Raw genomic sequence first — 15,021 nt, 5'->3', positions numbered from 1 at the left:
CTCTGTACAGCTTTCCCCTGACAGATTGTGGTCATTTTCCAGCTTTATTTTTTTTTTATGTTATTTTTGGTAACAAATTGGTTCCTCATTCACAACGCACCACATACCATTATCGCTACAATGGCTGTTTTCAGCAAAGGGTTGCTATGGTGACGGTGAAATGGCTCCTTCACCGACATGATTATTCTTTTTCTTTTCTTGCTCTCCCCTGTCTTTTAACGAACCTCTTCCTTCACCCAGCCTCCCCATGAATGTGTGTGTGTGTGTGTGTGTGTGTGTGTGTGTTTGCCTGTGTCGGTGTCACCGCTTCTCTCGTTCTTTCTCTCTAAGTGGATTATTGTTAAACTTTAATCTGGGGTAATTATGTCGTAGAGGTGGCTTTATCTGGGTGTGACTGGCTGCCTCTGTCCCTAATTCATTTACACACACACATTCCCACACACATACAAACACAGGATTACTGGTAGTATGGAGCCACACAATGAACCGACTTGGTAAAGAGAAGTATACATTGTTTTAAATTCGTTTTTTGAATTGAAAACGTTTTTCACGGGAAACAGGTTTTTTCCCCTGTTCCCCTTCTTCCCCTAACAGTCACCGTGGAAATGAAATGACAGTGACAACAATGGTGGTTGTCACTGTCATTTCCTGTTTTTACACAATTACTGAGCATAATGTGACTTGTCACTGAGGACATGCACCGTACGTGGTGTTTCTAAACTACTCTCCACATTTAAATATCTAATTTTTGTTTCCAGCCCTGAATTCTGTTTAAGTTAAATCACAACTAGAGATGAAATGACTAGTTCATCAACAGAAACTTAACCTGCAAGTGTTCTGATAATTAATCAATCATCTGAAGATGATTGATTCTGAAGACCCTGTGCTTTAGGAAAGTGCAATAGACATCTGTTGTTATTTTCAGTCATTTTAATAATGAAAATGATCATTAGTTGCAGCCCTTCTCTCTACTTGTTAAAAACCTCCCAGTCTTACACCACTGAATCATTGCAGCCTTTTTCTCCACCTATTCTCATCTATCTCTCTCTGACCTTTCTCAAGCCCTCATTTCCTAACTTTTTTTTTCCTTGCTTCCCTCCTACCCTCGATCTCTTTCTCCATTCAAAACCTCCATATTGTTTTTTCCTTTTTTCATCTTCCATCTTTCTTGCGCAATACATTATTCATTCATCTGAAACTAATCTGTCTTTGCTTCTCTATTCTTAAGTGATTTCACCCATTGCTCTGTTTTCTCTCTCTCTCTCTCTCTCTCTCTCTCTCTGTCCACCAGGATCACTTTTTAGAGGTGGTGGCAGGTCAGGAGTTCCTGCTGCTCCCGGTGGAGGAGATGGAGAGGCTGCTCACTTCTGACGACATCAACGTGCCAGACGAGGAAACCGTGGTTACCTCTTTGCTAACGTGGGTCCGTCATGACACCACTCGCCAGCGCCACCTGCCTTTGCTGCTGGCTCACATCCGTCTGCCGCTGCTGCAGCCACAGGTGAGAGCTGCCAGGACCTGTTGTCCAATGACGTACTATTACTGTTTTATTAATAATCACCTCTTTTAAAAATCTATAAATCTCACTGCATCAAACTCATTGGAATTATTTTTATGCAACAAGGGGACAGGCTTGGAAACACTGAATTTTCTCACTCATAAAATTGGTATCAGCATGGAAACTAATCAGCTGTATTGATCCAAGGCATGTTTTTTTGTAATGATGAAATAGTAATAGCTTGTTAAACTTCAGTTCAATTCAACTTTATTTATCCATGTAAGAGCAACAAAATAAACACATTCAAAACATTCAAATGCTATAAGATTAAAAAAATGACATGCAGAATAGTTAATAAATACATTCATAAATACCTAGAAATATCTAAACAACACTCTAAAAAGACTGTGTACAGTTTTATGTCTGTCACTTCATTATCAGCTACGCTCTCTGTCTTTCTGCCTCGTCCATTTTCCTCTGTCTCTTTCCTTTTGTCTCCTTTTCTCTCTCACTCTCGTAAATCAGTTGAATTGGTAGTGATAATTCTATAAACTGCTGAGAAGCAAACGGTGACAAGATTAATTATATCGGCTAACAAGAGCACATTATTTATCCACTGTGTTTGTGAGGTTGTTGCCCATTTTTCTTAGTGTGTGGCATCTGTCAGCACATCTTCAAACTAGAACTTCACCACATAACTGTTGTCTAAGTCGCTCACGCCTCCACATCTGTCAGTACGAGGTAGTACGAGGCGAGAGTTTGCGTCAGTCTTCCTCCTGATCATCTGCTGGTTGTTTTCCATGGTCAAATTTGTCTCATGTTCTCTCCCCCCTCTTCTTCTCTCCCTCCTCCTGGCTCCAATCCGTGTCTCATTCTGTCTTACTCTCCTCTTTAGGCAATTAGAGGAACTATAGCCATTACGCTATGCTAGATAACAACCATTACTCTATCAGGTGTGTGCTTGTGTTTGTTGTGTGTGTGTGTGTGTGTGTACATGTGTGTATCTGTGTGTGTGTGTGTGTGTGTGTGTGTGTGTGTGTGTGTATGTGTATGTGTATCTCCACGCTCTCCCCCTCCTTCTCCTATCTCTTCTTCCTAGCAAGTGTAGCTGAGTATCTGACTGGTAATGTGATGCAGAGAAGTTTATATGCTAGGAAGAATCACAGTTGCTGCCTAGGGCTTTGGATGCGCACACACACACACGCACACACACACACACACACACACACACACACACACACACACATGGTTTAGACCTTAATTAAGTGTGATATCTCTCTTAACTGCAGCTAAATTATCTGTTCTCCTCATCTCCTTCATCAGTCATTTCCCTCACTATATATAAAGAAACTGTAAAGATAAAACACCCCTTGTGGCTCTCCCCTCCTTTTCTCCATCTTGTCTGGCTGCATCTATACATCTCCCTCTTTCTGCTCTTGTGCGGTACACAGCATGACCACCTCAGATAGACGACTTTGCCCTGGTCAGCTGAAATCACAAGTAGCTGTAACATGTAATCAGGGAGAAGATGGATGGCAGAGAGGTAAAGCAGCGGAGCAGCAACAGAGGCGAGAGAGAGAGTAAAAACAGAAGACACCGAACCGAGGGTTGATTCAGCCTCTAACAATGCATCACACGCCGCCCCACCCCTCCACCACTATGCTTAACCGACAAATGAATCAACATTCAGCAACCTCATGAGCTGTGAAATACCAATAAAACGGTGTCTAAACCTCACACAGACAACCGATCAATATTCATCAACCAATTAGTCTGCTCTATCTAGGGCACCACGTGATTACTCATCAAGAGGATGTAAATTCACCAGATTAATACCTTTAATCCCTGCTCATCACACACAAACACACAAAGACACACACAATTGGTCTAATCTTCTCAGAAGAGCATCTGTGGCCATAAATCAGACAGTGTACACCAAACTATATATATATATATATATGTGTGTGTGTGTGACAGTGATGGCAGAGTTACACAAGAAAATTACTAGTTTTACTAGTTTCTACAACATGTTGTTGACCACTTCAGAAATCCAGTGTGTTTGTAGTTGTTGAGTGAAAAGCTAACAATCCCAGAGGGTGGCAAAACACAGTAATTGCTTGAGTACGGGGATAACAGCATGTATTTTCAGACTGTCTCTCCTGGTAAACATTTATAATGTTGTGCTTGTTTGTAGATCATAAAAGTGACAGAAAAAGTTGATTAAAGAATGGAATAAGAGAGGTTAAGAGAGAGCCCTGCTTACTCTCTGACCTTTGTGTGTGTGTGTGTGTGTGTGTGGGAGGTTCTGACAAATGTGTGCAGTTGTCTTCATAAATAATCATGATGACACACACAGAAGGGTAGAAGATAGTAAGATTAGAGATAGGTTTTTGTTTATTGTTTTATTTAAAAAAGGCAGTCCAAAACCCACATTCAGTATATATTGGGTTTCCTGATTATAGCAGATCATTTTCTCAGTTAAGAAACTGGTAACTGTTTTTCATTTTTGCTCAAAGAAGACAGAAAGTCTACAGCTAAGCCAGGAGGTTGTACTGTGTACAGTAATACTGTGAGACGAAACGTCTGCACACATCCTCACAATGACAATCCTTATATGCTAATGTTTAGCAGGTATAATGTTCATGTGCAATATTAGTCATTTTAGTTTTGCATGTTAGCATGCTAACCTTAGCTAATTAGCCCTAAACACAGCTGAGGTTGATAGGAATGTTATTAGTTTTGCAAATATTTGGTCATAAACCAAAGTACTGGACAAATTTTAAAAAAACCTGACATGACTACAGTACCAGAGGATTCAGGATCAGCCAAGTTATTAGGCTTCAGTCTCTGACTACCATGAATGTATGTGCCATCCAATACTCCTCAAAACGTTTCACTCAATACTACAACCTCATGGTGGCCCTAGAGTAAATATGATGGAATCATCAAAGACGTAAGGATTCATCCTCTGGAGATAGTGACTGTGTTTAGAAAATTTCATGGCGATTCATCCTTGTAGTTGGTGAGATATTTCAGGCTGGACCACAGTGTTGGACTAACCAGTTGACAAACAGTCTAAAATCTACTAATTCAAAATTGATGATCAAAATATTTGCAGAGCAATTTTCTGGTTAATTTTCAGTGCGCATAAAAATCCAAGACTAAGAGGACAGGTGCTAGTAAGAGCATGTCTTGTGAGGGAAATGAGAGGCAAGTAAGGTACTGTATGTTTCTATTTGTATGCGATGTGAGTGTGTGTCCTAAGTGGACGAAGACCACGCCCGTCTCTTCTGTCAAGTGTGAGCTGAAACAGAGAGGGGAGCAGGACTTTTCGTCTGTCCACTGTGAGGTAAAGAGAGGACAGAGAAGAGAAGGTGGGACGCCTGCAGGATTCAGCCTTATCTCACCCTCCGCATTCAATCCTTTGCAGTGTGATGGATAAATAGCACAGGAGAGGACAAACAGGGTTTTCTATCTCTGTCCTTCTTTATCACACACATACACAAATTAATGCCGAAATTGGGTTCACCCTAATTTGTCCCTGGGTGATTGTACACGGTGGAAGTGTGGGTTCATCCTGGCGTGTAAGCTGCTTATCCATTTACCATGCTTGCTTTACGCTCTCCACGTCTGGCTGAGAAAATTGATTTTATATTCAGCGACCAAGCTGAATTATTTGGGCTGAGTCTTTTTTTGGTGGTTGGAATTATGGGGGACCACACAGAAGATAATGAGAGTCTAAAAATAATTATGTTTTTTTTCTTTATCATATATCTTTTATAATATTTGTTGTCTGTGATTGAGCCATTTCTGAACATTGCCACTGACTTCAACGCACACAGATGCAGATATATACACAGTCTGGAAACTTCAATATATATGTGTGTGTGTGTGTGTGTGTGTATATATATATATATATATATATATATATATATATTTATATTATATATATTATATATATTTTTTTTTTTTTTTTTTTTTTTTTTTTAATCTGACTTCTCTGGTACCTCTTCTGCTTTCCATCTATTAACACACACACACATACACAAACACACACCTATCTAAATGTAAATCATCTAATTCTTGCCTTCTTGCCTTCAGGGAAAACTTGCTTCTCACCACCCTGCCTCTCTCTCAGGCACTGATTTCCTGTGGATGTATTTTAAGGAACATACTGGTGGATTGAAGTGCTTCATGCTACAGCCCCTGGCTGTGTGTGTGTGTGTGTGTGTTTGTTTGTGTATGTGTATGTGTGTTCTGTTCATAGATGAGGTTAGAGGGTATGGACTAGAAAACTGATGAGAGGTTGAAGACAGATTAGTCCTCTAGTTTGTCAGATGATGAGTGTGTACATCCTTGTGTGTGTGTGTGCATGAGTGTGTATGTGTGTGAGCATGTTAGCACTAATGGCTTCTGGTCTGATCTGATCTAATCTCTCTATCAATGAGAGCAGCTTTCTTTCGACCCTCAGACCTCCACAATCAGTGATAACATTGTAACCCACACTGGCCCCACACCCTCAGCACACACACACACACACACACACACACACACACTGCATTTGTCTCAGCTGATTGTTGACAGCAATTGCCACATGTCCTTGTGTTTTCATCATGTTGTGCCATTTTTGTTTGTTTGTTTGTGTATAGTTCTTGGCAGATTTAGAGTCCAACCCTCTGCTCCGGGACAGTGTGGAGTGCCAGCGGCTGCTAATGGAGGGGATGAAGTATCACCTCTTGCCCCAGCGTCGGCCCCTGCTACAGAGCCCTCGTACACGTCCTCGCAAGGCCACCGTAGGGGCCATGTTTGCTGTGGGTGGCATGGACGCTACGAAAGGTAGAACAGCCACTTACATCAATCCATACACTACATATCCAGTTTATTAGGTACAGCTAGCTAAAACTGATGCAGTCAAATAGAAAAATCCTGCAATAAATCCTTCAATGAAGGTTAGAGAAGTGTGAAGCTTAATCCCCCTTCATTTTACATGTTTATGTGTTTTCCAGGTGCTACCAGTATCGAGCAGTACTGTCTGCGTCGGGACACGTGGAGGCAGGTAGCCACCATGAGTGGACGGAGACTACAGTTTGGAGTCGCTGTCCTCGACAGCCGTCTCTACGTGGTGGGGGGCCGGGATGGACTCAAGACCCTCAACACCGTGGAGTGTTACAACCCACACAGCAAAACCTGGAGTGTCATGCCTCCCATGTCCACGCACAGACATGGCTTAGGTGAGCACCTCGGAAAGATCAGCTCAAAACGTATTCAGTTAGTCTTCAATGTCAGTACTTGCTGGTAATAGGGCAGCTATTTGTAAGAGGGTTGATTAAGGTATTTGTATGGCATCGTACAAGTAGAGTTTAGAAAAATACAGTTACCTGAGTTTTTGTGATGTTTTATTCATTTCTGCTGGAAAACAATTTTTTCACAGTGAAGTCAGAGGTCAGTTTCAGCAACAGAACAGCACGTCATGAGCACATAGTAAGTGATTCCGTGTTGTGCTCAAGGACACTTCAGCAGAGTGGATTTAACTTGTGATATCTTGTATGAAGGACAGTCTCCTCACTCATTGTGTAAGCCTGCTATTCCATTGACAAGATTTGACGAAGCGTGCTGTGCTGGTGCTTCATTTATTTATTTTTTTAAATAAACGTGTACGTGTGTGAAGGGAGGTAGGGATTCAAACACATCTGGCAGCACAGATGTTCTGGCAAATAAATCCCTTGAGTATGGAGGTGTCAACATGCTGCTAACTCTGCATGCTTAATGCCCTGGGTGTGGCTGCACACATAATAAAAAACTCACACTTCTTGTCCTAACCGTGTCCAAGCTGGTGTTGTGTTGGTAAGTTGCCATGAGTTAATCATGCACATGTGGTTGTGTATTGCAGGTGTAGCTGTGCTAGAGGGGCCCATGTACGCAGTAGGAGGACATGACGGCTGGAGCTACCTCAGCACAGTGGAAAGGTAAGAGGATGTTGAACACAGCTGGAGAAACAGGGACAGTGTTTTTGGAAAGAGATTTTGCTGCTTGATGATTCAGCTGCGAAAATGCAGCGACTTAACTGCCATGTTCCATTTTAGGGCTTCAGCTATTATTTTCATTACTGATCAATCTGTCAGTGGTTTTCTTAGTTAATTAGTTGGTTTATATGTCAGAAAATAGTGAAAATGCCTGTTCCAGTGTCCTAGTGTCCAAGGTGACGTCTTAAAAATAGATTTTTTTTGTCCAACCAACAGTCAGAAGATCCAGGTTATTCAGTTTATAGTTATAGAAGTCAAAGGAAACAGGGGAATATTCACATTTGAGAAGCTAGAACCACAACATTTTGGCTTTTTTTTTCTGACATTTTAAAATTGATTAATAGACAAATTGCAGTTCTACACCACAATGTGCAAGACTGACAAGTTGTTTACACTCTTGTAGGTGGGACCCCCAAGCTCGACAGTGGAGCTTTGTTGCAAGTATGGCTACACCCAGAAGCACTGTGGGAGTAGCTGTACTCAACGGCAAGTAAGTAAGCACAGAGATCCACATGCATGTAGCTTCATTAATCTACACTACACCCAAGTTAAAGATTAAGTATTGGTGCATCGTTTTTATGACACCTTTGGTCTTTTCCCTGTGTTCTTATTAAATGGATGCTAAATCCTCTCATTATGAACCGCTCTTGGACAAACACATCTGCCAAATTAATGTCATGTAAAATCACTGGACTTAGACACAAGATGGAGCATCATTTACTGTACTGGCCATGTTCCAGTGCACCTTCTATCACAGTACATGTGCTGTTGACCCATAAGACCAGTGGAGAACTTCTGTACAACTTGAAACCACACACACACACACACACACACACAAATTAATAGTAGGGTTTGAGAAGTTCAGGGCTTTAATCCTCTCATTTGCCCCAGAATTTTCCAGCAGCCGACAGCAGAAATGATTAAAATCGCAATATTGCACCGTTGTTTTTACCATCTTAGTGCTTCAGAGAGACTGTACAGAGAAGGGCTTTATAGATGCTAATTAATACAGAAACAACTGGTTTGTGTTGTCCATGTCCAGCAGTCGTGTGTGTGCGCAAGGCTGTGTGTGTTTGTGGGTGTGCATGTATGTGTTTTCTGTATTCTCTGGGCTCTTTGCCTGATGGAGCTCATTATTTGCTTGACTGGTTCTGATGCACTTCTTTCTTCACCCTCCCAACTCCACATCCAGAGACACACACACACACACACACACACACACACACACACACACACATACATACACACTATGAGTGACTGCTCGGGGTTGTGATGCCCCAAGAGTGTTGGCTGATTGATTTTGCTCACCTCTCTTTGTCCCCAAGAAACCTGCACACACACACACACACACATATAAGCACAGATACACACTCTTGTACCATCTGTTTAAGTGTCACTAAATTGAAAAGGGACTTCCATTAGAGTCCAGAAATGTGTGTGGTGCTTTGTGTGTGTGTCCGTAGGGATAACACCATCTTCTGTCTTCCTCAGGTTGTATGCAGTAGGAGGTCGTGACGGCTCATCCTGCCTGCGCTCGGTGGAGTGTTTCGACCCTCACACCAACAGGTCGGAGACGAGGGACTTCATTTGAACAGAATTAATTGCTGTCTCCTGCTTTATTTCCTGTCCTGCTGTTCTTTCCAGTGAACCGCCTCTGTGCTTTTAAGGTTATTTACCCACAGATCAAAGGAGACAGCAAACCCTCTCAGGACATTAGAATAGACCACATTCAAACAACTTCTGTTTATCAAGTACTCATTATGGTCTCCACTGGAACGCCTGAGAGGAGCCTCTCATTGGTCCCTGGCAAATAATCTCCTTAAAAAAAGACAAAGCAAATTTTGCGTTGGCACATTGGTCAGGTTTTCCTCAGTGCCTGGAGACAATGTGAATGTTCATTTTGTCTTTCTGATGGTTACAACCTCCATCTACAGGTGGAGTGGTTGTGCTCCAATGGCTAAAAGACGTGGAGGTGTGGGTGTGGCCACGTGGCATGGCTTTTTGTATGCCATCGGAGGTCACGATGCTCCAGCCTCATCCCTGGCATCTCGGCTAAGTGACTGTGTGGAGAGGTAAGTCTACATTTATGCCTGCATCTGTTTATTGCTGTTTGACTAAGGAGATGTGACAAATGTATCATACATATTTACCGTTAGAAATTTAACTTTAATAGGTTTTTTGTTGTTTTTTTTATGTGATTTATGTTGTAGTTGAAGTCTTTAATGTGATGGCTGTGTCTGTTTTAAGTTCCCTATGTATAAAAGCTGATGGTAAAAATGTATATATAGATATATATGTTATCTTTTAGATTATAATGATTAAAGATATTCAGTGCTACAAAAAGTGGTCTTAAAGGAATAATCCAGCATTCTGGGAAATATGCTTATTCACTTTCTTTCCATGTGTAAAGTATTGAGCAGGAGTCAGGATATGGTCATCTTAGCATAAAGACTGGAAACAGAGGGAAATAGCTAGCCTAGCTCTGTCCAAAGTACTGTTGTTTGTCAAGAAGAAAAAGAACAAACAGAAATTACTTTAATTAATGTGTTGTTTGAACTCATGTGAATGTTTGCGTGTATGGTGTGTGCGTGCAGGTATGACCCTCAGACAGACGTGTGGACGGCAGTAGCCCCCATGAGCATCAGCAGAGATGCTGTCGGTGTTTGTCTCCTTGGTGACCGTCTCTATGCTGTGGGCGGTTATGACGGTCAGGTGTATCTCAATACTGTGGAAGCTTATGACCCTCAGACAAATGAGTGGACACAGGTACACACACACACACACACACACACACACACACACACACACACTACTGTGCCGTTTGATAAGCGTTATTCTCATATAGACACATTGACTGTAGCTTAGTGAAAACATGATGCACACCAATAAAATTGTTGTATAAACACAGTCACAGTCTGACCTTCCTCCTCTTGGCATGTTTTCACTGTTATGTAAATGTGTGTTTTCCTCATGCTAATATTGTCCTTGTCGCTGCAGCAGTAGGAAGATAGAGGACTGTTTCAAAGTTGAACGATCTCATTCAGGTTGAGTCTATCACACTTCAGTTTAAACCCCGTCTCCTGCATAGCCTCAGAGGATTTCCAACCAGAGTCGCTGGAAATCTGCCATTTTAGAAAACTGCGCCATGCTGAGAACAAGAGGGGTGTAGGTGGGCGGATACAGAATATAGAGAACGTTGAGGGATGGGGATAAACTGAGATGTAGAGGGGACACGTGGAGACTATTAAATGTGTCCTTTGTTCATTGTCAGAAACTGAAACAAAACAAACAAACAGATGTGTTGTCTGTCTCGTCCTAGTAGCACTGCTTCCCCTGCATGCTTTAGCACAAATCTGTCAATCTTTTTACTTCCAAGACATATAACATGGGTGCTAAGTTTATGTTTAAAATTAGGAGACTGACAGCTCAAACAGCAGTAGCTACGAAACAAAACGGGGCAAACGACCACAAAAACATGAAAGCTTCACTTGAAGGAAAAAGTATTTGGTGCCTCCTCTAGGAATCACATTTTGTTCACAGTGGTGCCTCTGGATGGATACACAATGCTGCTGATTTTAATAAGATTACACGTAATTAAACCTCACGGACCAGTGGTTCTGAACCAGGACTAACATTTCTGTGACACAAGCTCATATTTACCTTTTCAGACTTTTTTTTAATCTTTGCTTTTTTCTTATATCTGGATAATTTGACTTACTTGGGCCTCAAAAGTGTATAGACGTTGATATATATACTGAATATATATCTATATATACTGATATATACTATACACACACACACACATATATATATACCATTCAGCCTTAACATTAAAACTGCCAAATGGTTTTAATGTTATGGCTGATCAGTGTAGATGTACAACCTGCATAAGGACTAGATGCAGATTTGTTTTAGGGGTCAACAAGCCAAAAAGGTTGGAAACCAGTTGGAAAAATTGTGGCACCTTCACCCCACCCCCTCGTCCCTGCCCCTGTAGTTTCTCTAAATCCTACCTGAATGTAAATCTTGTGATTTTTATTGTGTTTTTAATTGCAATTGATGTGATGTTTAACTTTGAGTCCAAGATTGCAATAAGATTTCTGACTTGGGTTTTGGTTTTCAGAGACAAGATGACAGCTAATTTTCTCTTAAGACAAATACTGATATTGATTTCAGCAAAGTATTGACAGTATCCAATAAGTAATAAGTTTAAACTGATGTCATAACCACAAATTGGCTTCAATGCAAGAGGAATTATTACATTTTTAGACAGTCCATAACTTCACCTATTAATATCCAGATTCTCGTGTTCTCTTTTTTTTCCTTTCTTTCTTAATTTCAGGTAGCACCTCTGTGTCTGGGCAGGGCAGGAGCGTGCGTAGTGGCCGTCAGACTGTGAAAACATAAACACAAACAATTGACGTTTGGTGGACTGTACCTGACGTGGCTCAGAGACCCTCTTCTTTTTCACTGACATGGTCACTTGCACCGAGAGATCCATCTGCCTACACCAAGGGGGGGGGAAAACACTCTTAAGGTTTTACACTTGGGCAAATTCTAATTTTTTTACTCTCCTTAAAGACTGCCAGTTAATGTTTAGGTCGAGGTTAGGGTTAAGTCATGTGTCAGTTCTCTGATAAAGTTTTCATGTTCGAACATCCTGATAACTTCTGCCACTGACACTCACAATGAAAAGGGATCTGCAGTGTTTATCTGAGCATGACAGAACAGCTGTCTCACAGCTATTTTTTCTTGCCTATTATTTTGTTCCTGTAGACAAGGTGGGAGACTCACGCACACACACACACACGCACACACACACACACACACACACACACACACACACACACACACACACACACACACACACACACACATACACACACGCACACACACTCATACACGCACAAACCTACATGGTTGCTCTCAGCTTCTATTTCTGATGACAGAAAGGTGAGGGAGCCAGAGAGAGATTGTCAAGGCGGTTGAGATGCCTCATCATTTTACGCTCTCAATTTTCCTAACAATATCTGATAGAGTGTATTGATGCTATTTTAATATATTCCCTATTATTTTTATGCTGCAGTTGGCAAGTCCTCTCCTCCTTTCTTTCCCCCTCTTACCCATTGACAGATAAAAGAAAGACTTTTGACGTAATCAGCACAACCTTGTAAACAGCTTTACTGTAAGGAACCATGAGCCTCTTTATTCTTTTAAATCAAAAACATATCATTGTGCTTTGTGTAATATTTCTGTGTGTATGTCTTCCATGTTGCATCAGCTCACATCTGAAGCATACAGTGTACTCTGATATGCAATTTATTGGAGCTTTTTTACACACTACACTGGCAAATTATCCAACTTATTTAGTCTTTTTTTTAACAGTACTAAGCTCTGTAACTGGGTTTATAGACTTGAGGAATAATGAAGACAGCACTGTGGCCGTTTGTTGATCCCTGTAGGGAAATTTTGTTTTCAATTTCCTGCAGAGCAGAGGGTCAGCTATTTACAGACTTGGTTTTATACAGGGTCAGTCAAGCTTGTCTGTCTGCCAGCTACCTACTTTTTCTCCACCGTGGATGTTTCTTCAGTGTGTGTGTGTGTGTGTGTGTGTGTGTGTCTGTGTGTCTGTGTGTGTGTGTGTGTGTGTGTGTGTGTGTGTGTGTGTGTGTCTGTGTGTACACATGTGTTCGGGTGTTCAGAGATTGCAAGGAGTATATTTTTATCTCAAATGAGAATCTTCCCGCTTCCCCTCTCCACATCTTCAATTCCCTGCTGCTTTCTCTTCATCCCCATTTTCCCATTTCATCACCACACACACATACACACAAGCAAGCACGCACAAATACATGCACCACTACATTTTACAGCAGAATTGGATACCCAGACAAAATGAACAACATACGCTATAATGAGAGCATGAATTTAATAACGTTGATTCAGCCGGTGCAGACATTTTGTTTGATGTGGAGTTCAAAGCATTATTAGATTTGACGCAGCTGCAGACAAAGCATGAGACATAAGCGGAAAATGAATCCCTGTGAAACGACCTCATGTGTTCATATTTGTGGGTTTGTTTAACTAAGCTTACATAACAAGAAACACCAAGAACACAGAGACTCTGACTGCAGGTTTAACAGGGAGACATGTCACAGTCATTTTATGCTGTACCAGTAATTGTGTTTGTCCCCCGATGGGACAAACACAATTACTTGTCGCGTTTTTGTTAACATTTTTGGACCTTGCTGGGACCGGTAGCCTTAATGGAGACCAAAGCCTGGTCCAAATGAGGTTCTGGTTAAGGTTAGGGTTGGACTGTCTACAATGAATGGAAGTCAGTGCAATGTCCTAGCAAAGATAGCTGCACAGACTTGTGTGCCAGTGTGTCTGTGTGTGTGTGTGTGTGTGTGTGTGTGTGTTTGTAACCAGTGTACAGAAAGCTAACTCCTGACACTGAGAGGAAAAGCAGGCATCCTGTCTGAACTGACAGATCTAGAGCTAATGTAGCCCCCAGGATGCACTTCTCACACGCACACACACACACACACACACACACACACACACACACACACACACACATGCACTTTCACCACACAGCTGAAAGCCAAGTGCCCCAGGAGTCAGCGAAGATTGAAAAGCCTCCCAAATTTGCCGGCATGACATCTAAAAAGCATAGACGGGCAGGCAAGCAGTTCCCCACAGCCGAGCTGATGTTTATTCAAGCCTAATGCACTGCTGCATTATTCTATTTTCTTCCCCTTCAGACCTGCCCGCTGTTTATTTAGAGAGTAATTCTCTTAAGATCTCAGCAGAAGAAGTGTGTCACCTCCACTGTGTAGATGTTGTCAGAGAGTTTGATTCCAGTCAGAGGTTGAAAATAAAGACAGACATTCCAAATCAAGGTATATATTCAAGTATATTATGTACATAAATACATGTAAAATCTGTATGCAGTCTTATTGCATTATGCTGTATATTATACAGTGCCCACTAAATATGTGTTATTGTGTGTTCCTTTTTGTACCGTGAATTCAGATGAAGAAGAGGTGTAATAAAGCGGGTTGGTGAGAAACGGTACAGCTGCTCACCTCCTCTTTTTGTACCAGAATATTTCACCTCCTCGTTTACATTATAAATTATGTATGTACAATATAAGCTGCTGTAATATGCTGTTATTGGTCTTTTATACATTAAAGTCAGGATGTGATTTAACATTTGTTTCTGTTTTTTCCCCGTGTAAAATACTAATGCACGACAGTTTAACAATAGCAGCTAAATCATGTTTATGGCACAGATGTTTTTGCAAGCAGTTAACATTTGTCACAATCACTATAAATGCCATTATGGTGTAAATTTGTATGTTTATATGTGGCTATTATCTCTAACAGCATCCCCATCACTGCAGCCGCAGCAATGGCCGCTGCAGTTCAGAGGTGTCTGTGCAAGTACTGCTCTGAATCCATTTTCTAAGCCTGCAGGTTAATATGTATCCTCATTACT

The 15,021-nt window shown here is 41.3% G+C and overlaps 1 protein-coding gene across 7 annotated transcripts in view; it reads left to right on the top strand.

Annotated features, from left to right (window-relative positions):
* Positions 1–14,733, top strand: part of klhl5 (kelch-like family member 5) — a 55,995-nt gene extending 41,262 nt beyond the window's left edge. For all 7 annotated transcript variants that reach the window (XM_018695746.2, XM_018695744.2, XM_051070643.1 and 4 more), the window contains 9 exons: positions 1,292–1,501; positions 6,148–6,334; positions 6,505–6,729; positions 7,389–7,464; positions 7,925–8,011; positions 9,013–9,087; positions 9,456–9,593; positions 10,116–10,287; positions 11,864–14,733. In XM_018695746.2, coding sequence (XP_018551262.1) covers positions 1,292–1,501; positions 6,148–6,334; positions 6,505–6,729; positions 7,389–7,464; positions 7,925–8,011; positions 9,013–9,087; positions 9,456–9,593; positions 10,116–10,287; positions 11,864–11,920 — 1,227 coding nt within the window. In that variant the 3' untranslated portion in view covers positions 11,921–14,733. The remainder of the gene's footprint in view (positions 1–1,291; positions 1,502–6,147; positions 6,335–6,504; positions 6,730–7,388; positions 7,465–7,924; positions 8,012–9,012; positions 9,088–9,455; positions 9,594–10,115; positions 10,288–11,863) is intronic.
* The last annotated feature ends 288 nt before the right edge of the window (positions 14,734–15,021 follow it).

Source organism: Lates calcarifer, linkage group LG5 (assembly GCF_001640805.2).
Source record: "Lates calcarifer isolate ASB-BC8 linkage group LG5, TLL_Latcal_v3, whole genome shotgun sequence".
In the NCBI taxonomy this organism is placed as follows: Eukaryota; Metazoa; Chordata; class Actinopteri; family Centropomidae; genus Lates; species Lates calcarifer.
Note: the sequence above shows the minus strand (reverse complement) of the source record. Positions and strands in the feature narration are given on the sequence as shown.